This window comes from Symsagittifera roscoffensis, chromosome 4, assembly GCF_963678635.1.
Source record: "Symsagittifera roscoffensis chromosome 4, txSymRosc1.1, whole genome shotgun sequence".
Taxonomy (NCBI): Eukaryota; Metazoa; Xenacoelomorpha; order Acoela; family Convolutidae; genus Symsagittifera; species Symsagittifera roscoffensis.
In genome coordinates, this window is record NC_087065.1 from 32,576,125 (window position 1) to 32,603,728 (window position 27,604).

At 40.9% G+C, this 27,604-nt stretch overlaps 1 protein-coding gene across 1 annotated transcript in view; it reads right to left on the minus strand.

The window, feature by feature from the left end:
* LOC134845155 (uncharacterized) overlaps nt 1-27,604 on the minus strand; it is a gene marked incomplete at its 5' end in the record, with an annotated part of 35,906 nt that overhangs the window by 7,690 nt on the left and 612 nt on the right. The window contains 1 exon segment of the mRNA XM_063862034.1: nt 27,160-27,291. Within this exon segment, the coding sequence (XP_063718104.1) occupies nt 27,160-27,291 (132 nt within the window).

Genomic DNA, 27,604 nt, shown 5'->3' on the forward strand with positions numbered 1-27,604 from the left:
TTTCCCGACCAAAATTAGGCATGTTTCGATTGTGCTTGACCTATGTTTCGACTTTCCCGACCGAAATTGGACTTGTGCTCGACTTATGTTTCGACTTTCCAGACCGAAATTGGGCATGTGCTTGACTTATGTTTCGACTTTCCAGACCAAAATTGGGTTTGTTTCGACTGTGTTTGACTTATGTCTTGACTTTCCCGACCAAAATTGGGCATGTTTCGATTGTGCTTGACCTATGTTTCGACTTTCCAGACCGAAATTGGGCATGTGCTCGAGTTATGTTTCGACTTTCCAGACCAAAATTGGGCATGTGCTTGACTTATGTTTCGACTTTCCAGACCGAAATTGGGCATGTGCTTGACTTATGTTTCGACTTTCCCGACCAAAATTGGATATGTTTCCACTGTGCTCGACTTAAGTTTTGACTTTCCCGACCAAAATTGGATATGTTTCGACTGTTCTCGACTTGTCTTTTGACTTTCCCGACCAAAATTAGGCATCTTTCGATAGTGCTTGACCTATTTTTCGACTTTCCCGACCGAAACTGGACTTGTGCTCGACTTATGTTTCGACTTTCCAGACCGAAATTGGGCATGTGCTTGACTTATGTTTCGACTTTCCAGAACAAAATTGGGTTTGTTTCCACTGTGCTCGACTTATGTTTTGACTTTCCCGAACAAAATTGGGCATATTTCGATAGTGCTCGACCTATATTTTGACTTTCCAGACCAAAACTGGGCATGTGCTCGACTTATGTTTCGACTTTCTAAACCGAAATTGGGCATGTGCTCGACTTATGTTTCGACTATCCAGACCGAACTTGGGCATGTGCTCGACTTATGTTTCCACTTTCCAGACCAAAATTGGACATGTGCTCGATTTGTGTTTCGACTTTCCAGACCCAAATTGGGCATGTGCTCGACATATTTTTCGACTTTCCAGACCAAAATTGGGCATGTGCTTGACTTATGTTTCAACTTTCCCGACCAAAAATGGGCATGTTTCGATTGTGCTCGACCTATGTTTTGACTTTCCCGACCAAAATTGGATATGTTTCGACTGTTCTCGACTTGTCTTTTGACTTTTCTTGACCAAAATTAGGCATCTTTCGATTGTGCTTGACCTATGTTTCGACTTTCCCGATCGAAATTGGACTTGTGCTCGACTTATGTTTCGACTTTCCAGACCGAAATTGGGCATGTGCTTGACTTATGTTTCGACTTTCCAGAACAAAATTGGGTTTGTTTCTACTGTGCTCGACTTATGTTTTGACTTTCCCGAACAAAATTGGGCATATTTCGATAGTGCTCGACCTATATTTTGACTTTCCAGACCAAAACTGGGCATGTGCTCGACTTATGTTTCGACTTTCTAAACCGAAATTGGGCATGTGCTCGACTTATGTTTCGACTATCCAGACCGAAATTGGGCATGTGCTCGACTTATGTTTCCACTTTCCAGAACAAAATTGGGTTTGTTTCCACTGTGCTCGACTTATGTTTTGACTTTCCCGAACAAAATTGGGCATATTTCGATAGTGCTCGACCTATATTTTGACTTTCCAGACCAAAACTGGGCATGTGCTCGACTTATGTTTCGACTTTCTAAACTGAAATTGGGCATGTGCTCGACTTATGTTTCGACTATCCAGACCGAAATTGGGCATGTGCTCGACTTATGTTTCCACTTTCCAGACCAAAATTGGACATGTGCTCGATTTGTGTTTCGACTTTCCAGACCCAAATTGGGCATGTGCTCGACATATGTTTCGACTTTCCAGACCAAAATTGGGCATGTGCTTGACTTATGTTTCGACTTTCCCGACCAAAAATGGGCATGTTTCGATTGTGCTCGAACTATGTTTTGACTTTCCCGACCAAAATTGGATATGTTTCGACTGTTCTCGACTTGTCTTTTGACTTTTCTTGACCAAAATTAGGCATCTTTCGATTGTGCTTGACCTATGTTTCGACTTTCCCGATCGAAATTGGACTTGTGCTCGACTTATATTTCGACTTTCCAGACCGAAATTGGGCATGTGCTTGACTTATGTTTCGACTTTCCAGAACAAAATTGGGTTTGTTTCTACTGTGCTCGACTTATGTTTTGACTTTCCCGAACAAAATTGGGCGTATTTCGATAGTGCTCGACCTATATTTTGACTTTCCAGACCAAAACTGGGCATGTGCTTGACTTATGTTTCGACTTTCTAAACCGAAATTGGGCATGTGCTCGACTTATGTTTCGACTATCCAGACCGAAATTGGGCATGTGCTCGACTTATGATTCCACTTTCCCGACCAAAATTGGACATGTGCTCGACTTATGTTTCGACTTTCCAGACCCAAATTGGGCATGTGCTCGACTTATGTTTCGACTTTCCAGAACAAAATTGGGTTTGTTTCTACTGTGCTCGACTTATGTTTTGACTTTCCCGAACAAAATTGGGCATATTTCGATAGTGCTCGACCTATATTTTGACTTTCCAGACCAAAACTGGGCATGTGCTTGACTTATGTTTCGACTTTCTAAACCGAAATTGGGCATGTGCTCGACTTATGTTTCGACTATCCAGACCGAAATTGGGCATGTGCTCGACTTATGTTTCCACTTTCCAGACCAAAATTGGGCATGTGCTTGACTTATGTTTCGACTTTCCAGAACAAAATTGGGTTTGTTTCTACTGTGCTCGACTTATGTTTTGACTTTCCCGAACAAAATTGGGCATATTTCGATAGTGCTCGACCTATATTTTGACTTTCCAGACCAAAACTGGGCATGTCCTTGACTTATGTTTCGACTTTCTAAACCGAAATTGGGCATGTGCTCGACTTATGTTTCGACTATCCAGACCGAAATTGGGCATGTGCTCGACTTATGTTTCCACTTTCCAGACCAAAATTGGACATGTGCTCGATTTATGTTTCGACTTTCCAGACCCAAATTGGGCATGTGCTCGACTTATGTTTCGACTTTCCAGACCAAAATTGGGCATGTGCTTGACTTATGTTTCGACTTTCCCGACCGAAAGTGGGCATGTTTCGATTGTGCTCGACTTATGTTTCGACTTTCCAGACCGAAATTGGGTATGTGCTTGACCTATGTTTTGAATTTCCCGACCAAAACTGGGCATGTTTTGATTCTGCTCGACCTAAGTTTCGACTTTCCAGACCAAAATTGGACATGTGCTCGACTTATGTTTCGACTTTCCAGACCGAAATTGGGCATGTGCTTGACTTATGTTTCGAATTTTCCGACCAAAATTTGGTATGTTTCCACTGTGCTCGACTTATGTTTTAACTTTCCCGACCAAAATTGGGCATATTTTGATAGTGCTCGACCTATATTTCGACTTTCCAGACCAAAACTGGGCATGCGCTCGACTTTTGTTTCGACTTTCTAATCCGAAATTGGGCATGTGCTCGACTTGAGTTTCGACTTTCCTGACCAAAATTGGGCATGTTTTGATTGTGCTCGACTCATGTTTCGACTTTCCCGACCAAAATTGGGTATGTTTCGACTGTGCTCGACTTATGTTTTGACTTTCCCGACCAACATTGGGCATGTTTCAATTGTGGTTGACCTATGTTTCGACTTTCCAGACCAAAATAGGGCATGTGCTCGACTTATGTTTCGACTTTCCAGACCGAAATTGGGCACGTGCTTGACTTATCTTTCGTTTTTCCAGACCGAAATTGGGCATGTGCTTGACTTATGTTTCGACTTTCCCGACCAAAATTGGATATGTTTCCCTTGTGCTCGTTTTATGTTTTGACTTTTCGACCAAAATTGGGGATATTTTGATAGTGCTCGACCTATATTTCGACTTTCCAGACCAAGACTGTGCATGTGGTCGACTTATGTTTCGACTTTCTAAACCGAACTTGGGCATGTGCACGACTTATGTTTCGACATTTCCGACCAAAATTGGGCATGTTTCGATTGTGCTCGACTCATGTTTCGACCTTCCCGACAAAAATTGGGTATGTTTCGACTGTGCTCGACTTATGTCTTGACTTTCCCGACCAAAATTGGGCATGTTTCGATTGTGCTTGACCTATGTTTCGACTTTCCAGACCAAAATCGAGCATGTGCTTGAGTTATGTTTCGACTTTCCAGAACGAAATTGGGCATATGCTTGACTTATGTTTCGACTTTCCAGGCCGAAAATGGGCATGTGCTTGACTTATGTTTCGACTTTCCCGACCAAAATTGGATATGTTTCCACTGTGCTCGTTTTATGTTTTGACTTTTCGACCAAAATTGGGGATATTTTGATAGTGCTCGACCTATATTTCGACTTTCTAGACCAAGACTGTGCATGTGGTCGACTTATGTTTCGACTTTCTAAACCGAACTTGGGCATGTGCACGACTTATGTTTCGACATTTCCGACCAAAATTGGGCATGTTTCGATTGTTTTCGACTCATGTTTCGACCTTCCCGACAAAAATTGGGTATGTTTCGACTGTGCTCGACTTATGTCTTGACTTTCCCGACCAAAATTGGGCATGTTTTGATTGTGCTTGACCTATGTTTCGACTTTCCAGACCAAAATCGAGCATGTGCTTGAGTTATGTTTCGACTTTCCAGAACGAAATTGGGCATATGCTTGACTTATGTTTCGACTTTCCAGGCCGAAATTGGGCATGTGCTTGACTTATGTTTTGACTTTCCCGACCAAAATTAGGCAGGCATGTTTCGATTGTGTTTGGCCTATCTTTCGACTTTCCCGACCAAAATTGGACTTGTGCTCGACTTATGTTTCGACTTTCCAGACCGAAATTGGGCATTTGCTTGACTTATGTTTCGACTTTCCAGACCAAAATTGGGTTTGTTTCGACTGTGTTCGACTTATGTCTTGACTTTCCCGACCAAAATTGGGCATGTTTCGATTGTGCTTGACCTATATTTCGACTTTCCAGACCGAAATTGGGCATGTGCTCGAGTTATGTTTCGACTTTCCAGACCGAAATTGGGCATGTGCTTGACTTATGTTTCGACTTTCCAGACCGAAATTGGGCATGTGCTTGACTTATGTTTCGACTTTCCCGACCAAAATTGGATATGTTTCCACTCTGTTCGACTTATGTTTTGAATTTCTCGAGCAAAATTGGATATGTTTCGACTGTTCTCGACTTGTCTTTTGACTTTCCCGACCAAAATTAGGCATCTTTTGATTGTGCTTGACCTATGTTTCGACTTTCCCGACCGAATTTGGACTTGTGCTCGACTTATGTTTTGACTTTCCAGACCGAAATTGGGCATGTGCTTGACTTATGTTTCGACTTTCCAGACCAAAATTGGGTTTGTTTCCACTGTGCTCGACTTATGTTTCGACTTTCCCGAACAAAATTGGGCATATTTCGATAGTGCTCGACCTATATTTTGACTTTCCAGACCAAAACTGGGCATGTGCTCGACTTATGTTTCGACTTTCTAAACCGAAATTGGGCATGTGCTCGACTTATGTTTCGACTTTCCCGACCAAAGTTGGGCATGTTTCGATTGTGCTCGACTCATGTTTCGACTTTCCCGACCAACATTGGGTATGTTTCGACTGAGCTCGACTTAGGTTTTGACTTTCCCGACCAAAATTGGGCATGTTTCGATTGTGCTTGACCTATGTTTTGACTTTCCAGACCAAAATTGGGCATGTGCTCGAGTTATGTTTCGACTTTCCAGACCGAAATTGGGCATGTGCTTGACTTATGTTTCGACTTTCCAGACCGAAATTGGGCATGTGCTTGACTTATGTTTCGACTTTCCAGACCGAAATTGGGTTTATTTCGACTGTGTTCGACTTATGTCTTGACTTTCCCGACCAAAATTGGGCATGTTTCGATTGTGCTTGACCTATATTTCGACTTTCCAGACCGAAATTGGGCATGTGCTTGAGTTATGTTTCGACTTTCCAGACCAAAATTGGGCATGTGCTTGACTTATGTTTCGACTTTCCAGACCAAAATTGGATATGTTTCCACTGTGCTCGACTTGTGTTTTGACTTTCCCGACCAAAATTAGGCAGGCATGTTTCGATTGTGTTTGACCTATCTTTCGACTTTCCCGACCAAAATTGGACTTGTGCTCGACTTATGTTTCGACTTTCCAGACCGAAATTGGGCATTTGCTTGACTTATGTTTCGAGTTTCCAGACCAAAATTGGGTTTGTTTCGACTGTGTTCGACTTATGTCTTGACTTTCCCGACCAAAATTGGGCATGTTTCGATTGTGCTTGACCTATAATTCGACTTTCCAGACCGAAATTGGGCATGTGCTCGAGTTATGTTTCAACTTTCCAGACCGAAATTGGGCATGTGCTTGACTTATGTTTCGACTTTCCAGACCGAAATTGGGCATGTGCTTGACTTATGTTTCGACTTTCCCGACCAAAATTGGATATGTTTCCCTTGTGCTCGTTTTATGTTTTGACTTTTCGACCAAAATTGGGGATATTTTGATAGTGCTCGACCTATATTTCGACTGTCCAGACCAAGACTGTGCATGTGGTCGACTTATGTTTCGACTTTCTAAACCGAACTTGGGCATGTGCACGACTTATGTTTCGACATTTCCGACCAAAATTGGGCATGTTTCGATTGTGCTCGACTCATGTTTCGACCTTCCCGACAAAAATTGGGTATGTTTCGACTGTGCTCGACTTATGTCTTGACTTTCCCGACCAAAATTGGGCATGTTTCGATTGTGCTTGACCTATGTTTCGACTTTCCAGACCAAAATCGATCATGTGCTTGAGTTATGTTTCGACTTTCCAGAACGAAATTGGGCATATGCTTGACTTATGTTTCGACTTTCCAGGCCAAAATTGGGCATGTGCTTGACTTATGTTTCGACTTTCCCGACCAAAATTGGATATGTTTCCACTGTGCTCGACTTGTGTTTTGACTTTCCCGACCAAAATTAGGCAGACATGTTTCGATTGTGTTTGACCTATCTTTCGACTTTCCCGACCAAAATTGGACTTGTGCTCGACTTATGATTCGACTTTCCAGACCGAAATTGGGCATTTGCTTGACTTATGTTTCGACTTTCCAGACCAAAATTGGGTTTGTTTCGACTGTGTTTGACTTATGTCTTGACTTTCCCGACCAAAATTGGGCATGTTTCGATTGTGCTTGACCTATATTTCGACTTTCCAGACCGAAATTGGGCATGTTCTCGAGTTATGTTTCGACTTTCCAGACCGAAATTGGGCATGTGCTTGACTTATGTTTCGACTTTCCAGACCGAAATTGGGCATGTGCTTGACTTATGTTTCGACTTTCCCGACCAAAATTGGGTTTGTTTCCACTGTGCTCGACTTATGTTTCGACTTTCCCGAACAAAATTGGGCATATTTCGATAGTGCTCGACCTATATTTTGACTTTCCTGACCAAAACTGGGCATGTGCTCGACTTATGTTTTGACTTTCTAAACCGAAATTGGGCATGTGCTCGACTTATGTTTCGACTTTCCCGACCAAAGCTGGGCATGTTTCGATTGTGCTCGACTCATGTTTCGACTTTCCCGACCAACATTGGGTATGTTTCGACTGTGCTCGACTTAGGTTTTGACTTTCCCGACCAAAATTGGGCATGTTTCGATTGTGCTTGACCTATGTTTTGCCTTTCCAGACCAAAATTGGGCATGTGCTCGAGTTATGTTTCAACTTTCCAGACCGAAATTGGGCATGTGCTTGACTTATGTTTCGACTTTCCCGACCAAAATTGGATATGTTTCCACTGTGCTCGACTTGTATTTTGACTTTCCCGACCAAAATTAGGCAGGCATGTTTCGATTTGGTTTGACCTATCTTTCGACTTTCCCGACCAAAATTGGACTTGTGCTCGACTTATGTTTCGACTTTCCAGACCGAAATTGGGCATTTGCTTGACTTATGTTTCGACTTTCCAGACCAAAATTGGGTTTGTTTCGACTGTGTTCGACTTATGTCTTGACTTTCCCGATCAAAATTGGGCATGTTTCGATTGTGCTTGACCTATATTTCGACTTTCCAGACCGAAATTGGGCATGTGCTCGAGTTATGTTTCGACTTTCCAGACCGAAATTGGGCATGTGCTTGACTTATGTTTCGACTTTCCAGACCGAAATTGGGCATGTGCTTGACTTATGTTTCGACTTTCCCGACCAAAATTGGATATGTTTCCACTCTGTTCGACTTATGTTTTGACTTTCTCGACCAAAATTGGATATGTTTCGACTGTTCTCGACTTGTCTTTTGACTTTCCCGACCAAAATTAGGCATCTTTCGATTGTGCTTGACCTATGTTTCGACTTTCCCGACCGAAATTGGACTTGTGCTCGACTTATGTTTTGACTTTCCAGACCGAAATTGGGCATGTGCTTGACTTATGTTTCGACTTTCCAGACCAAAATTGGGTTTGTTTCCACTGTGCTCGACTTATGTTTCGACTTTCTAAACCGAAATTGGGCATGTGCTCGACTTATGTTTCGACTTTCCCGACCAAAGTTGGGCATGTTTCGATTGTGCTCGACTCATGTTTCGACTTTCCCGACCAACATTGGGTATGTTTCGACTGTGCTCGACTTAGGTTTTGACTTTCCCGACCAAAATTGGGCATGTTTCGATTGTATTTGACCTATGTTTTGACTTTCCAGACCAAAATTGGGCATGTGCTCGAGTTATGTTTCGACTTTCCAGACCGAAATTGGGCATGTGCTTGACTTATGTTTCGACTTTCCAGACCGAAATTGGGCATGTGCTTGACTAATGTTTCGACTTTCCAGACCGAAATTGGGTTTGTTTTGACTGTGTTCGACTTATGTCTTGACTTTCCCGACCAAAATTGGGCATGTTTCGATTGTGCTTGACCTATATTTCGACTTTCCAGACCAAAATTGGGCATGTGCTCGAGTTATGTTTCGACTTTCCAGACCAAAATTGGGCATGTGCTTGACTTATGTTTCGACTTTCCAGACCGAAATTGGGCATGTGCTTGACTTATGTTTCGACTTTCCAGACCAAAATTGGATATGTTTCCACTGTGCTCGACTTGTGTTTTGACTTTCCCGACCAAAATTAGGCAGGCATGTTTCGATTGTGTTTGACCTATCTTTCGACTTTCCCGACCAAAATTGGACTTGTGCTCGACTTATGTTTCGACTTTCCAGAGGAAATTGGGCATTTGCTTGACTTATGTTTCGAGTTTCCAGTCCAAAATTGGGTTTGTTTCGACTGTGTTCGACTTATGTCTTGACTTTCCCGACCAAAATTGGGCATGTTTCGATTTTGCTTGACCTATATTTCGACTTTCCAGACCGAAATTGGGTATGTGCTCGAGTTATGTTTTGACTTTCCAGACCGAAATTGGGCATGTGCTTGACTTATGTTTCGACTTTCCAGACCGAAATTGGGCATGTGCTTGACTTATGTTTCGACTTTCCCGACCAAAATTGGATATGTTTCCCTTGTGCTCGTTTTATGTTTTGACTTTTCGACCAAAATTGGGGATATTTTGATAGTGCTCGACCTATATTTCGACTTTCCAGACCAAGACTGTGCATGTGGTCGACTTATGTTTCGACTTTCTAAACCGAACTTGGGCATGTGCACGACTTATGTTTCGACCTTTCCGACCAAAATTGGGCATGTTTCGATTGTGCTCGACTCATGTTTCGACCTTCCCGACAAAAATTGGGTATGTTTCGATAGTGCTCGACCTATATTTTGACTTTCCTGACCAAAACTGGGCATGTGCTCGACTTATGTTTTGACTTTCTAAACCGAAATTGGGCATGTGCTCGACTTATGTTTCGACTTTCCCGACCAAAGCTGGGCATGTTTCGATTGTGCTCGACTCATGTTTCGACTTTCCCGACCAACATTGGGTATGTTTCGACTGTGCTCGACTTAGGTTTTGACTTTCCCGACCAAAATTGGGCATGTTTCGATTGTGCTTGACCTATGTTTTGCCTTTCCAGACCAAAATTGGGCATGTGCTCGAGTTATGTTTCAACTTTCCAGACCGAAATTGGGCATGTGCTTGACTTATGTTTCGACTTTCCCGACCAAAATTGGATATGTTTCCACTGTGCTCGACTTGTATTTTGACTTTCCCGACCAAAATTAGGCAGGCATGTTTCGATTTGGTTTGACCTATCTTTCGACTTTCCCGACCAAAATTGGACTTGTGCTCGACTTATGTTTCGACTTTCCAGACCGAAATTGGGCATTTGCTTGACTTATGTTTCGACTTTCCAGACCAAAATTGGGTTTGTTTCGACTGTGTTCGACTTATGTCTTGACTTTCCCGATCAAAATTGGGCATGTTTCGATTGTGCTTGACCTATATTTCGACTTTCCAGACCGAAATTGGGCATGTGCTCGAGTTATGTTTCGACTTTCCAGACCGAAATTGGGCATGTGCTTGACTTATGTTTCGACTTTCCAGACCGAAATTGGGCATGTGCTTGACTTATGTTTCGACTTTCCCGACCAAAATTGGATATGTTTCCACTCTGTTCGACTTATGTTTTGACTTTCTCGACCAAAATTGGATATGTTTCGACTGTTCTCGACTTGTCTTTTGACTTTCCCGACCAAAATTAGGCATCTTTCGATTGTGCTTGACCTATGTTTCGACTTTCCCGACCGAAATTGGACTTGTGCTCGACTTATGTTTTGACTTTCCAGACCGAAATTGGGCATGTGCTTGACTTATGTTTCGACTTTCCAGACCAAAATTGGGTTTGTTTCCACTGTGCTCGACTTATGTTTCGACTTTCTAAACCGAAATTGGGCATGTGCTCGACTTATGTTTCGACTTTCCCGACCAAAGTTGGGCATGTTTCGATTGTGCTCGACTCATGTTTCGACTTTCCCGACCAACATTGGGTATGTTTCGACTGTGCTCGACTTAGGTTTTGACTTTCCCGACCAAAATTGGGCATGTTTCGATTGTATTTGACCTATGTTTTGACTTTCCAGACCAAAATTGGGCATGTGCTCGAGTTATGTTTCGACTTTCCAGACCGAAATTGGGCATGTGCTTGACTTATGTTTCGACTTTCCAGACCGAAATTGGGCATGTGCTTGACTAATGTTTCGACTTTCCAGACCGAAATTGGGTTTGTTTTGACTGTGTTCGACTTATGTCTTGACTTTCCCGACCAAAATTGGGCATGTTTCGATTGTGCTTGACCTATATTTCGACTTTCCAGACCAAAATTGGGCATGTGCTCGAGTTATGTTTCGACTTTCCAGACCAAAATTGGGCATGTGCTTGACTTATGTTTCGACTTTCCAGACCGAAATTGGGCATGTGCTTGACTTATGTTTCGACTTTCCAGACCAAAATTGGATATGTTTCCACTGTGCTCGACTTGTGTTTTGACTTTCCCGACCAAAATTAGGCAGGCATGTTTCGATTGTGTTTGACCTATCTTTCGACTTTCCCGACCAAAATTGGACTTGTGCTCGACTTATGTTTCGACTTTCCAGAGGAAATTGGGCATTTGCTTGACTTATGTTTCGAGTTTCCAGTCCAAAATTGGGTTTGTTTCGACTGTGTTCGACTTATGTCTTGACTTTCCCGACCAAAATTGGGCATGTTTCGATTTTGCTTGACCTATATTTCGACTTTCCAGACCGAAATTGGGTATGTGCTCGAGTTATGTTTTGACTTTCCAGACCGAAATTGGGCATGTGCTTGACTTATGTTTCGACTTTCCAGACCGAAATTGGGCATGTGCTTGACTTATGTTTCGACTTTCCCGACCAAAATTGGATATGTTTCCCTTGTGCTCGTTTTATGTTTTGACTTTTCGACCAAAATTGGGGATATTTTGATAGTGCTCGACCTATATTTCGACTTTCCAGACCAAGACTGTGCATGTGGTCGACTTATGTTTCGACTTTCTAAACCGAACTTGGGCATGTGCACGACTTATGTTTCGACCTTTCCGACCAAAATTGGGCATGTTTCGATTGTGCTCGACTCATGTTTCGACCTTCCCGACAAAAATTGGGTATGTTTTGACTGTGCTCTACTTATGTCTTGACTTTCCCGACCAAAATTGGGCATGTTTCGATTGTGCTTGACCTATGTTTCGACTTTCCAGACCAAAATCGATCATGTGCTTGAGTTATGTTTCGACTTTCCAGAACGAAATTGGGCATATGCTTGACTTATGTTTCGACTTTCCAGGCCAAAATTGGGCATGTGCTTGACTTATGTTTCGACTTTCCCGACCAAAATTGGATATTTTTCCACTGTGCTCGACTTGTGTTTTGACTTTCCCGACCAAAATTAAGCAGACATGTTTCGATTGTGTTTGACCTATCTTTCGACTTTCCCGACCAAAATTGGACTTGTGCTCGACTTATGTTTCGACTTTCCAGACCGAAATTGGGCATTTGCTTGACTTATGTTTCGACTTTCCAGACCAAAATTGGGTTTGTTTCGACTGTGTTCGACTTATGTCTTGACTTTCCCGACCAAAATTGGGCATGTTTCGATTGCGCTTGACCTATATTTCGACTTTCCAGACCGAAATTGGGCATGTTCTCGAGTTATGTTTCGACTTTCCAGACCGAAATTGGGCATGTGCTTGACTTATGTTTCGACTTTCCAGACCGAAATTGGGCATGTGCTTGATTTATGTTTCGACTTTCCCGACCAAAATTGGGTTTGTTTCCACTGTGCTCGACTTATGTTTCGACTTTCCCGAACAAAATTGGGCATATTTCGATAGTGCTCGACCTATATTTTGACTTTCCAGACCAAAACTGGGCTCGACTTATGTTTTGACATTCTAAACCGAAATTGGGCATGTGCTCGACTTATGTTTCGACTTTCCCGACCAAAGTTGGGCATGTTTCGATTGTGCTCGACTCATGTTACGACTTTTCCGACCAACATTGGGTATGTTTCGACTGTGCTCGACTTAGGTTTTGACTTTCCCGACCAAAATTGGGCATGTTTCGATTGTGCTTGACCTATGTTTTGACTTTCCAGACCAAAATTGGGCATGTGCTCGAGTTATGTTTCGACTTTCCAGACCGAAATTGGGCATGTGCTTGACTTATGTTTCGACTTTCCAGACCGAAATTGGGCATGTGCTTGACTTATGTTTCGACTTTCCAGACCAAAATTGGGTTTGTTTCGACTGTGTTCGACTTATGTCTTGACTTTCCCGACCAAAATTGGGCATGTTTCGATTGTGCTTGACCTATATTTCGACTTTCCAGACCGAAATTGGGCATGTGCTCGAGTTATGTTTCGACTTTCCAGACCGAAATTGGGCATGTGCTTGACTTATGTTTCGACTTTCCAGACCGAAATTGGGCATGTGCTTGACTTATGTTTCGACTTTCCCGACCAAAATTGGATATGTTTCCACTCTGTTCGACTTATGTTTTGACTTTCCCGACCAAAGTTGGATATGTTTCGACTGTTCTCGACTTGTCTTTTGACTTTCCCGACCAAAATTAGGCATCTTTTGATTGTGCTTGACCTATGTTTCGACTTTCCCGACCGAAATTGGACTTGTGCTCGACTTATGTTTTGACTTTCCAGACCGAAATTGGGCATGTGCTTGACTTATGTTTCGACTTTCCAGACCAAAATTGGGTTTGTTTCCACTGTGCTCGACTTATGTTTCGACTTTCCCGAACAAAATTGGGCATATTTCGATAGTGCTCGACCTATATTTTGACTTTCCAGACCAAAACTGGGCATGTGCTCGACTTATGTTTCGACTTTCTAAACCGAAATTGGGCATGTGCTCGACTTATGTTTCGACTTTCCCGACCAAAGTTGGGCATGTTTCGATTGTGCTCGACCCATGTTTCGACTTTCCCGACCAACATTGGGTATGTTTCGACTGTGCTCGACTTAGGTTTTGACTTTCCCGACCAAAATTGGGCATGTTTCGATTGTGCTTGACCTATGTTTTGACTTTCCAGACCAAAATTGGGCATGTGCTCGACTTATGTTTTGACTTTCGAGACCGAAATTGGGCATAAGCTTGACTCATGTTTCGACTTTCCAGACCGAAATTGGGCATGTGCTTGACTTATGTTTCGACTTTCACGACCAAAATTGGGCATGTGCTTGACCTATGTTTCGACTTTCCAGACCAAAATTGGGCATTGCTCGACTTATGTTTCGACTTTCCAGACCGAAATTGGGCATGAGCTTGACTCATGTTTCGACTTTCCAGACCGAAATTGGGCATGTGCTCGACTTATGTTTTGACTTTCCCGACCAAAATTGGGCATATTTCGATAGTGCTTGACCTATATTTCGAATTTCGAGACCGAAAATGGCATATGCTTGACTTATGTTTCGACTTTCTAAACCGAAATTGGGCATGTGCTCGACTTATGTTTCGACTTTCCCGACCAAAATTGGGCATGTTTTGATTGTGCTCGACTCATGTTTCGACTTTCCCAACCAAAATTGGGTATGTTTCGACTGTGCTTGACTTATGTCTCGACTTTCCCGACCAAAATTGGGCATGTTTTGATTGTGCTTGACCTATGTTTCCACTTTCCAGACCGAAATTGGGCATGTGCTCGAGTTATGTTTCGACTTTCCAGACCGAAATTGGGCATTTGCTTGACTTATGTTTCGACTTTCCAGACCGAAATTGGGCATGTGCTTGACTTATGTTTCGACTTTCCCGACCAAAATTGAATATGTTTCCACTGTGCTCGACTTATGTTTTGACTTTCCCGACCAAAATTGGGTATGTTTCGACTGTTCTCGACTTGTCTTTTGACTTTCCCAACCAAAATTGGGCATGTTTCGATTGTGCTTGACCTATGTTTCGACTTTCCAGACCAAAATTGGGCATGTGCTTGACTTATGTTTTGACTTTCCAGACCAAAATTGGGCATATTTCGATAGTGCTTGACCTATATTTTGACTTTCCAGACCAAAACTGGGCATGTGCTCGACTTATGTTTCGACTTTCTAAACCGAAATTGGACATGTGCTCGACTTATGTTTCGACTTTCCCGACCAAAATTGGGCATGTTTCGATTGTGCTTGACTCATGTTTCGACTTTCCCGACCAAAATTGGGTATGTTTCGACTGTGCTCGACTTATGTTTTAATTTTCCCGACCAAAATTGGGCATGTGCTTGACCTATGTTTTGACTTCTCAGACCGAAAGTGGGCTTGTGCTCGATTTATGTTTCGACTTTCCAGACCGAAATTGGGCATGTGCTTGACTTATGTTTCGACTTTACCGACCAAAATTGGATATTTTTCCACTGTGCTCGACTTATGTTTTGACTTTCCCGACCAAAATTGGACATATTTCGATAGTGCTCGACCTATAATTCGACTTTCCAGACCGAAACTGGGCATGTGCTTGACTTTTGTTTCGACTTTCTAAACCGAAATTGGGCATGTGCTCGACTTATGTTTCGACTTTCCCGACCAAAATTGGGCATGTTTTGATTGTGCTCGACTCATGTTTCGACTTTCCCAACCAAAATTGGGTACGTTTCGACTGTGTTCGACTTATGTCTTGACTTTCGCGACCAAAATTGGGCATGTTTCGATTGTGCTTGACCTATGTTTCGACTTTCCAGACCGAAATTGGGCATGTGCTCGAGTTATGTTTCGACTTTCCAGACCGAAATTGGGCATGTGCTTGACTTATGTTTCGATTTTCCAGACCGAAAATGGGCATGTGCTTGACTTATGTTTCGACTTTCCCGACCAAAATTGGATATGTTTCCACTGTGCTCGACTTATGTTTTGACTTTCCCGACCAAAATTGGGTATGTTTCGACTGTTCTCGACTTTTCTTTTGACTTTCCCAACCAAAATTGGGCATGTGCTTGACCTATGTTTTGACTTCTCAGACCGAAAGTGGGCATGTGCTCGATTTATGTTTCGACTTTCCAGACCGAAATTGGGCATGTGCTTGACTTATGTTTCGACTTTCCCGACCACAATTGGGCATGTTTCGATTGTGCTCGACTCATGTTTCGACTTTCCCGACCAAAATTGGGTATGTTTCGACTGTGCTCGACTTATGTTTTGACTTTCCCGACCAAAATTGGGCATGTTTCGATTGTGCTTGACCTATGTTTCGACTTTCCCGACCACAATTGGGCATGTTTCGATTGTGCTCGACTCATGTTTCGACTTTCCCGACCAAAATTGGGTATGTTTCGACTGTGCTCGACTTATGTTTTGACTTTCCCGACCAAAATTGGGCAAGTTTCGATTGTGCTTGACCTATGTTTCGACTTTCCAGACCAAAATTGGGCATGTGCTTGACCTATGTTTTGACTTCTCAGACCGAAAGTGGGCATGTGCTCGATTTATGTTTCGACTTTCCAGACCGAAATTGGGCATGTGCTTGACTTATGTTTCGACTTTACCGACCAAAATTGGATATTTTTCCACTGTGCTCGACTTATGTTTTGACTTTCCCGACCAAAATTGGACATATTTCGATAGTGCTCGACCTATACTTCGACTTTCCAGACCGAAACTGGGCATGTGCTTGACTTATGTTTCGACTTTCTAAACCGAAATTGGGCATGTGCTCGACTTATGTTTCGACTTTCCCGACCAAAATTGGGCATCTTTTGATTGTGCTCGACTCATGTTTCGACTTTCCCAACCAAAATTGGGTACGTTTCGACTGTGTTCGACTTATGTCTTGACTTTCGCGACCAAAATTGGGCATGTTTCGATTGTGCTTGACCTATGTTTCGACTTTCCAGACCGAAATTGGGCATGTGCTCGAGTTATGTTTCGACTTTCCAGACCGAAATTGGGCATGTGCTTGACTTATGTTTCGATTTTCCAGACCGAAATTGGGCATGTGCTTGACTTATGTTTCGACTTTCCCGACCAAAATTGGATATGTTTCCACTGTGCTCGACTTATGTTTTGACTTTCCCGACCAAAATTGGGTATGTTTCGACTGTTCTCGACTTTTCTTTTGACTTTCCCAACCAGAATTGGGCATGTTTCGATTGTGCTTGACCTATGTTTTGACTTTCCCGACCACAATTGGGCATGTTTCGATTGTGCTCGACTCATGTTTCGACTTTCCCGACCAAAATTGGGTATGTTTCGACTGTGCTCGACTTATGTTTTGACTTTCCCGACCAAAATTGGGCATGTTTCGATTGTGCTTGACCTATGTTTCGACTTTCCAGACCAAAAATGGGCATGTGCTTGACTTATGTTTTGACTTTCTAGACCGAAATTGGGAATGTGCTTGACTCATGTTTCGATTTTCCAGACCGAAATTGGGCATGTGCTTGACTTATGTTTCGACTTTCCCGACCAAAATTGGATATTTTTCCACTGTGCTCGACTTATGTTTTGACTTTCCCGACCAAAATTGGGCATATTTCGATAGTGCTCGACCTATATTTCGACTTTCCAGACCGAAACTGGGCATGTGCTTGACTTATGTTTCGACTTTCTAAACCGAAATTGGGCATGTGTTCGACTTATGTTTCGACTTTCCCGACCACAATTGGGCATGTTTTGATTGTGCTCGACTCATGTTTCGACTTTCCAAACCAAAATTGGGTAGTTTCGACTGTGTTCGACTTATGTCTTGACTTTCCCGATCAAAATTGGGCATGTTTCGATTGTGCTTGACCTATGTTTCGACTTTCCAGACCGAAATTGGGCATGTGCTTGACTTATGTTTCGACTTTCCAGACCGAAATTGGGCATGTGCTTGACTTATGTTTCGACTTTCCCGACCAAAATTGGATATGTTTCCACTGTGCTCGACTTATGTTTTGACTTTCCCGACCAAAATTGGATATGTTTCGACTGTTCTCGACTTGTCTTTTGACTTTCCCAACCTAAATTGGGCATGTTTCGATTGTGCTTGACCTATGTTTCGACTTTCCAGACCGAAATTGGGCATGTGCTCGACTTATGTTTCGACTTTCCAGACCGAAATTGGGCATGTGCTTGACTTATACTACGACTTTCCAGACCGAGTTTGGGCATGTGTTCGACTTATGTATCGACTTTCCCGACCAAAATTGGGCATGTGCTCGACCTATATTTCGACTTTCCAGACCGAAATTGGGCATGTGCTTGACTTATGTTTCGACTTTCCAGAGCAAAATTAGGCATGTGCTCGATTTATGTTTCGACTTTCCAGACCAAAATTAGGCATGTGCTCGACTTATGTTTCGACTTTCCAGACCGAAATTGGGCATGTGCTCGATTTATGATTCGACTTTCCAGACCGAAATTTGGCATGTGCTTGACTTATGTTTCGACTTTCCAGACCGAAATTAGGCATGTGCTCGATTTATGTTTCGACTTTCCAGACCGAAATTGGGCATGTGCTCGATTTTTGATTCGACTTTCCAGACCGAAATTGGGCATGTGCTTGACTTATGTTTCGACTTTCCAGACCGAAATTAGGCATGTGCTCGACTTATGTTTCGACTTTCCAGACCGAAATTGGGCATGTGCTCGATTTTTGATTCGACTTTCCAGACCGAAATTAGGCATGTGCTCGACTTATGTTTCGACTTTCCAGACCGAAATTGGGCATAGGCTCGACTTATTTTTCGACTTTCCAGACCGAAATCGGGCATGTTTCTATTGTGCTCGAACTCTGTTTCGACCATTCTCGACCTATGTTTCGACTGTGCTCGACCTTTGTTTCGACCCTCTCGACCGAAATCTGGTATGTTTCTGTTTGTGCTCAACTTAAAATTGCTTCTCGACGGCGGAATTTCAGTCGCAAAACTGCACGTGGACGACTTTCAAAGTCGAAACAGAAGTCGAACACCTGGACGCGGGAAATTGAAAGCCGCGACAATCAATACAAACTCGTGCATTTTGCTTTTTTTCTGCCTAACAGATTCCGCTGTCCAAGCTTTATTCTTAGCTTCATTCAAAAATTTAGTCCGAAAGAGTAAAAATCACCCTCAAAACTATCTTGCATCCATAAAGTTAGTCCTCCAGATTTAAAAAAGGTTTCAAAGAAGATTACCAATACAGTTTTTTTGTTAATTTTCTATTGAGTTTGGGACTGATTGGCATCGAAACACTTAAAAATTCTTGCAGGTGCTACTTATTTCCTTAATAAGTCGAAGAAAAGGGTCCAAGTGGTCCTTTTTCTGTTACTACTTCGTTTACACAATACCGATTTAAAATAATCAGATAAAAGGCTGAAAAACTTTGCTTGAAAATGGGTTATTTAAGACAAAAAAATGGAAAAGTTTCAGAAAAACCTTGCTCGTAATTTGAGAATTTTTAAAATAGGACCAGATCCTCAAAAAAGGGCTAGTTTTTTAGTCAATGTTAATCTGTATTTTTGCTCAACCTTCAAACAAAAGAATGAAATGGGTTGAAATACGGTTTTAGGAATTTTGGAAACATGGTTCACAAAAAAATTGAAATCTTTCCTTTTAGTGTAAACTGATATTTTTAGAGACAATTTTAAAGTTTCTATTTGTTAATTAGTTTGAAACGAATTATCCCCCCCCCCCCATTGAAAAAGAATTGAACAGTAAAATATCTACGAGCTTTGTACGTTGTAATTGGTTAAAATACGGTTGTAGGAGTTTTGGAAACATGGCCCACAAAAAATTGAAACATCTGCTCTTTGTATAAATTGAACCAAATTTCAGAGGTATTTTTAAAATTGTCTATTTGTTAATTCGTTTTCTTCGTTTTTTCTTGATTTTAGCACTGTTTGAGCGGATCTTGTCAACTATTGCCCTCTTCCTACGGTACCATAGTAAATTGAAACGAACTCCCCCATTGAAGAGGAATTGAACAGTAAAATATCTACGAGCTTTGTACGTTGTAACAGGTTTTTCAATTTTTGCATTAGGGTAGGTGATAGTTAACAAAATTTGTTTGAGCTTCTTCATTACAGAATGAAGGGAAATTTTGATAAACCGCCTGACGCGACCGGCTAAAATTGAATTAGGGATTCCGCAACATGGTGGAACAACGCGGAACAACATAGTTTTCATAGGACTGCAACATGTTCCACGGACAAATAGCTAAAACTTTGTATTACTCCAAAAACAGACAACTTTGTGTAAACCGCAACAACAATGGTGGAATCTGCAACCAAATTTGCGGATTCTGGAACAGTTTGTGCAATCCAAAAACAAATAATTACGCTGTGGATGTTACATGATTTTTTTCTATATGTTTTTTGAAGAAAGTTTTTGGCTCAGTCTCAGCTTATTGGATGCCGGCTTTATTTCTGTTGGCCCATTTTCTGATTTTTTCCCTAAAATTGTGGTGCTTTTGAGATTGATAGACTCTGGCACCAATTTTTGAATGCCCAAACTCAACCCAACTAGGACCTCTTTGAAAAACTTAAAAAGATTCCAACACGAAAAAAAACGTGTTTCTTTTTTCAACGTGTTTGTCGTTTTTTCACTTCCTTCTTCAATTGTAACAGCGTTCTAAATTCTTTTTGCTAAATTTTTTCACCATCATGGTGCATTCATCCTTTAATTGTTGTATCGCAAGGGGTGCAAAGGTCAGTTTAACTTCTGCGTAAAAAAAGTGATAAGTAAGTTCAAGCTGTACTGGAATCCGCGACTATGAGCGGGATCCACAAAGTGTAAGCAGATTCCGCAAATAGTCAGCAGAATCCGCAAATTGTAAGCGGAATCGGCATAAACTTGCGGAATAAACACAAGTTTGCGGAATCCGCCTAAAATTGCAGATTTTAGACCAACTAGTTCTATTCGCTTGTTGGAGAATCCGCAACACAATTAAGGTGCCGACAAAACTTTTGTTTTAAATATTTGTTCGCAGATCTGGATTCCATTGACCTACAGACACCAAAGTGTGCGCCTATCCAGGAAAGGGGCAAAAAGCAATAACTAAAATCAATTTATGTTATTCAAGTTAAGCATCAGAACTTGGCGAGTGTTTGCTGGCTCTTGCAAAAAAACATCTGGCTTTATTAACTTCAATATTTTACTTAAAATGTGAGACACAAACCCTCACAGAACAATTTTAGAGCAGTTTTTTTTCTTTTTGAAAAGGAACAAAAATCAAGACAGAACCAGTTTGAGGGAACAAGCAAGACCGAATCAAATGCTTTTGGACTTATTGTTCCGGCTTTCGAAAGCAATGAGGAACTTATTTTTGCGGTGGTTTTTTTTTTGTTCAGACCGAGTTTCAAATATTATTTGGTCACGCGATGGATAGATCCGGGATCTACCAGGGCCCCCTCACTGCTCTACCTGGCTCGGGAAAATCCAAATAGCTCTTTTTATTCTTCGATGCTGAATGTGTAATGCAAATTTTGAACGCGTGGCGAATTATCCGGCACTACAAAATCGTTCTAAATTGAAATGAGGTCTAAAATAAACAATTCGACTTTTAATACTTAAAATTTCGTTTTATCAGCCCAAAGCTCATAGTTTATAAATTTTTCTTTTAGCTAAAACTAACCGAAAACAGTTAGAGGGTAGTCGAAACATTAAGGATTTGCCCTAACACGAGTAGTCTAGTTCACTTTGACATCAACATAGATACTAGTTAATGCCAAGTTGTTGGCAATATCGGTCACCTTGAATAATTTAATCGGTCAAAAACTATAGCATTTTGGGTTGATTGGTTTTTAAAGGCTGTTTTTATGTGTGGAAATTACAAAAAAAAACTGAAATCTGACAAGGAAATGAGCATTTTCAGGTTTACTAACTTTGCTCGGATTCGTTGACCGAAAAGGATATAGTCAAGCATTTGGCATTAACTATAAAATTGAACACTGCGAACGTTGCCAGTCCTTCAAAAATTTAGCTGATTGAGTAGTATGCATATAGTGCATTAGGATCGGGGTGGGTTGTCATACATGGATGACCATTAGGTATAGATTATAATGGTCACAATGTATTATCTGACAACCAATGATCACCATGTAAAATTCCAAAAAGTTACCACGTTTTAATTTATAACAAATAGTCCGCATGTAATGTTTCGATATTTTATTGAGTATTCTCACTGAACGCTGTGTTTACATGTTTGGTGCGGCAAATGAATTGCTAAATCTTCGTTCCAATAACAACTGATATGTTTCACTGCGCTTTTTCATGTTTGCTCAATTCTACTTAAAACTTTGGTTCAATTTCGAATTACGTACAAATAGATACAAAAGTATGCTGGAAACACTTTCGTTTAATTGAAAATGAAAATATCCCCGATTAACTGGGTTCCAAAACTGGAACAAAATCTCGCACTTAAATACGCACTAAACACGGAATAGCGGTAGGTCAAATTTTATGTACACACAATTCTCTTATCAAATTACTGAATTTTATTTACTATACAAAAGTTAATTTGGTTTTTTTTTGTTTTATCTATTTGTCGATTTTTCGACCGTGGTTCAACTGCTTCGTAATCGAAAACAAAAAAAATTCTCCGTCGAAAATTTTTTTTTTCAAAACAAAATAAGTTTTCGCCGACCAAAAAAAAATTTTTTCCCCGCCCAACTTCACAAAAAAATATTCGCGTCAAAATAAAAAAAATATCTCAAAAAAAAATCTGCCACCAAAAAATTTTTTTTCAAACTAAATAAATTTTTTCACCGACCAAAAAAAAATCTGCCAGAAAAATTTTTTTCAAAAAAAAACAATTTTCGCCAGAAAGTAAAAAAAAAGGCAGATAAAATTGATTACCTCTGGACAAAAGGGAAACTCGTCCTGGAAATTTAAAACAACCATTTTATTTTTTGGATCGTAGAGAGGGTGGTTCTTCGGGTATAAATCGGAAATTTTCGGAAATTTCGCGGTATAAATCTTCACTTTTGATTTCGTACTGGAGAATGTCCGTATCAGGATAGAGAAGTTGATATTAAAAATTTGTTTTCATGATATCATAATGAAATTTATACATGTGAAACTTCGCTAATTCAAGAACACTAGCTCCCACAGTTGTCGGCCATCCAGTTTTCGGGCAATAAATTTTTGTTGAATTCGATGTGAACGCTGCCAAATTTTCTCCAAAATTTTTGTAGGATTTGAACTCGAATGCACTAATTTCTCGCAATCCGGCTTGATAATCTCTAACTATGCAAACGAGCATCCGTTTGCGCATTTTTTTGCATAAGCACAATTGTTTAAAGGTTTGTACAAATCCTCCTCAAATTCGTTGCTGGCTTTTTGGCGTTTAGTCGTGTTCAAAGTGATATATGGTTCTTGTTCAAACTTGCTTCTTGTTCAAACTTCAGCACACGGTGCACTTTTCAAACTTTTATTCCTAACCGAACATACAATTGCAAGAGTATGTAATGCAATGTATAGTTCGACTTGTCATGCAACGTCTGTTGTAAGTTCTTGGTTTCACCAATTGAACGTCTTGCAGTTTCTTGATTTCTCATCTGCCCAAGTAAATTTTTCTGGTAGGAGCTCAACCAATCCTGGGGTACTGTTTCTTTGTTAGGAGCTGAAGGGTAATCTTGATGAGTTTCATGAAGTTCTTCTGGGTACTCGAGATCACAATCTAATATAAATCCAATCAGAGAGTCTTCAGACGTTTCAAGGATTTGGTTCAAAATAACCTCGTCTTCTATATGCTCTAATAACTCAAAAAAACGCACCGGTAATTTTTTCCTTTGCATGACGCCGCCATAGAGGTTGTTCGCGTCGATCATGAACCCGTAGGTGCTAGCTTGATCTGGGTTGAAGTCGGGGCGTTCTTTTTTGTTTGCTTTGAAAAAACCACTATGGAACACAGATGCAGCGCCACCTCGCATCATATTCTCGACCACTTCGAGATGCCTGTGGTTTGATATGAGCTGAACATTTGAGTCTTTTGCGATACGTTGGAAGGCGTCTCCAGCTAAGTTGGAAGCAATAAAATGGTGCGCACAGTCCAGGCCATAAGTTGTGATAATCCTCCAAACTCGGACATTTAAACTCTCTAAAAACTTTCCTTGCATGTTCCAGATCCGCTTCTGTAACTGAACTTTTCCTCCATTCAAAGCATCGGACCAATGTTGCAAGGAATTCAGTTCTTTTTCTGCAAATTATCCTCTATTAGCCATGTACGAATAAAGGTAGAAACCTTTTTGTCGTATCAGACATTGCTCCTCCGTCTCGTTTGCAAAATACTCGTTTAAAATCAACATTTTTTGCACTGGTAGATTATCAACCAATTTGTGCAAGGAAGAATTTAAGAATTAGCATGAGTCAATGAACCTGAGGTACTCAAAAACTTTTTGATTAGTTCCGTTCTTCCTTTTTATTGTTTTATTTAGGACTCCAATGCTTAGCGATATATATTTTTTGTCGGTGCTGGGTATAACACTCATTGTATTGGTTGGCTCGCACTCATGCAATGCGAGACAAATGCGTTGAAGATCATAGTTCTGGATGTTATGTCCAATGACTGGGGTAAAATTCACAGTTCGTCTTGCTAGATTGCATTTTTCATGTGACCATCCCAGATATTTTCCAGAAAAACCACAATGGTCAAGACATTTTTCTTGCTCATTGGTAAAATGTATACAGCAAATCCAACATGTTGATGTTTTTTCTTTGTTCAACGATTCTTGACTTCCAAGGAAATGAGGAAACCGTCGCTTTTGATCTTATATCTCTCACGCTAATTGATGCAACTGGTTGAGAAACTTTTTCATGCATTGCTCAGAGCTGTCATAGTCAAAGAAGTAGGACTGTGAGTTTTCGTGGTCAATTACAGCCCCTGAGTATCCACAAGCTTCATGTTTTTGTAGCACCCGGATTCATGATTGCGATGGATTATCAGGGCACGAATGTACCGTTTTTAAAAAAGATTCAAAGTCGAAGTAAATCACAAGTGGTACGAACTACAAGGCCTGAAGGTTTTTGAACTCGTATCGGTTGGTACTTTTTTCTGCTGAAAGCATGACTACTAGGGCAGGCTCATGATCCTTACAAGAATGGATGTGTTGCTCATGAGCTTCTTCACTCCAGCTAATGTGAAAACAGTTTCTACATAAGCGCCTGCATGGACGATGCCTATATCCTTTGATTTCACAGATCAACTTTAGTAAATCGGTTACAAGTACATAATGATGCCTTGCAGGCTCGTACAGGGGAAGTAGGTCCATGTCAAATATCTCATTTTCAATGTTGCTATCATTGTTCGGTCGTTTTGATTTATACGTACGCAACAAGTCTCCCTTTTGATACTGGAATACACTTACCCGCACATCGTTGAGTTGTTCAAAATTTCCAAGTGATGCAAAACTCAGGGGTGAATCAAAAGTAGCTTGGGCTGTGTGTGCACTTGCAGCAAGGTATGTGCCAGGTTGTGTTCGCGCAGCCGCTGGGTTCGCTTTTTGTTGATCAGTCAGAAGTAGGTCAATACCAGGCTTCAGACTATACGCAGCCGTAAAGCAAAGTTGGAAGCAATTATGATCGTGGTTTTGTAAGAATCGATACAAAACCATACTCAAATCGATCTGAATCATAAATACTGACCTACCGATCCCAAATACTGACCTATCGATCTGAACTTTGATCTCAAATACTGATGCCATCCCAAAAACTGACCTAAGTCGGCGATATACTGTGTGTTGTGTTTCCATACACTCTCAACTCAATGAATACAAATACTGAAACTATTCGGCGTTATGCTTCCAAAATCAGTATTTGGGATTGACGCAATCCCAAATACTGACCTAATTCGTCAATGTGCTGTGTCTTTCATACACTCCCAACTCAATGACTCCAAATATTGAAATTGTTCGGTGTGGTTTTTCCAAAACACTAAAAGATGACATCCACCGATTTAGGTAACCAATGTTTCAAGAATTGTTTGTGGATTCCGCTGACAATTGTTAAATTTTGCTTTTAAATTCAATTCTTTGCTTTTAAAGAATTCCAGCTCAGCTTTTAATTGTTCATATGCGAGTTCAGTATTGAACAAAATTCGGAATTCACTTACACTTTGCGCAATCCACTTATAGTTGCGGAATCCAGAACAACTAGCTATATTTGCTTGTTGCGGAATCCGCAACAAAACAAATGTGCTGACAAAATTTACGTTACTAAAACACTAAAAGATGACATCCACCGATTTAGGTAACCAATGTTCCAAGAATTGTTCGTGGATTCCGCTGACAATGGTTAAGTTTTGCTTTTAAATTCAAGTCTTTGCTTTTAAAGATAAGAATTCCAGCTCAGTTTTTAATTGTTCATATGCAAGTTCAGTATTGAACAAAATTCGGAATTCACTTACAGTTTGCAGATTCCACTTACATTTGCGGATTCCACTTACACTTTGCGGAATCCACTTACAGTTGCGGAATCCAGAACAACTAGCTATATTTGCTTGTTGCGGAATCCGCAACAAAACAAATGTGCCGACAAAATTTACGTTACAAGTATATGTATGCGGACTCCACTGAAATTTTGTTTGTGGAACGCACTTTCATTTTGGAACATGTTTAAATACTTGTCTGTGGAGTCCAGGAACATACAGACACAAAGTTGTGCTCCTATCCAGTGCACAGTTTGGCCTCATAATGAAGTTTAAAGAACAACAAAGTCAGTCGGTTGCTTTTGGAAATAATACAAAACTCCGACCGCAATAAAAACACTCAAAATTCAAAACGTGTGTCAGTGATAAATTTTAAATTGTATCTGTTTTTGTGGTGCGATGAGAGGAACTGTACGAAAGCCTAGTAGCATTGTTGTTAGTTAAAGTAAATTAGGCATATTGGACATCTTTTTTTTCGCAAAAATGAGAAGAAAAACCATAAACACCAGAAAAAAAGTTATAAAAAAGGCGCTAAAAGAAACCAATTTTTCACGGCAGAAGTCAAACTAAGATTTTGCGGCTTCAATAAAAACTTATGCTCCTTTTAAAAGCCTGCTTACTCGCTTTTTTTTCGATTGAAATTAGAAGGAAGATCAAGAACTTCATACCTGTTCTTCTCGGCACTGAATCAACACTGAAAGAGACTTAATATAATAAATCACTGGTTGCATTCCGATCATTATCTGTGGTACCTGATTTGATTTTAAAAAAAAAACTTTCAATTTAAAAAAAAATACTAGAAGGCAAAACTTTTCACCACTCTCAGTTATCGAAACAATAACGATGTGATCGCATCAACAATGATTTCAATAGTTTGAACGTTATCTCAGAGTTAGCTCTCGCAAGGAGTGGAACAAAATCTGTAGTCTAACTGACCTTGAGCATCGAATGAGGGCTGTGCGGACACTTGATTCGATCTCGCACAAATCTTTCAAAATAGTACAAGTGTAATTCAGAACTGCCACCTCACTTCTTTTTGCCATGTACTCACGCCTGCTGCTCAAAAACCTGAAAAACAGATACGAACTTTTTTTGCAAGGGGCAGGCGATTCGCAGAAACCTAAACCTGCATATGGTTCACCTTGAGTTCTCATTTGAGACAGGGGCGGATTTAGGGGGGGGGGGGGGTCGGACGCTTTCCTCTCAGGGATTCGACCCCTTGCCGACCCAAAGCGTCCCCCTTTGGTACTTTTTAAGAAATCCTCGCTACTGGTGACGCTGGCTAAAACTTTTCTAGAGGCGCCTTCGGCACCAATATATACTAACTTTGAGGGGGAGCGCGCGCCAAAAAAAAACGCAATTTTTTTGTCAAAACTTTCCA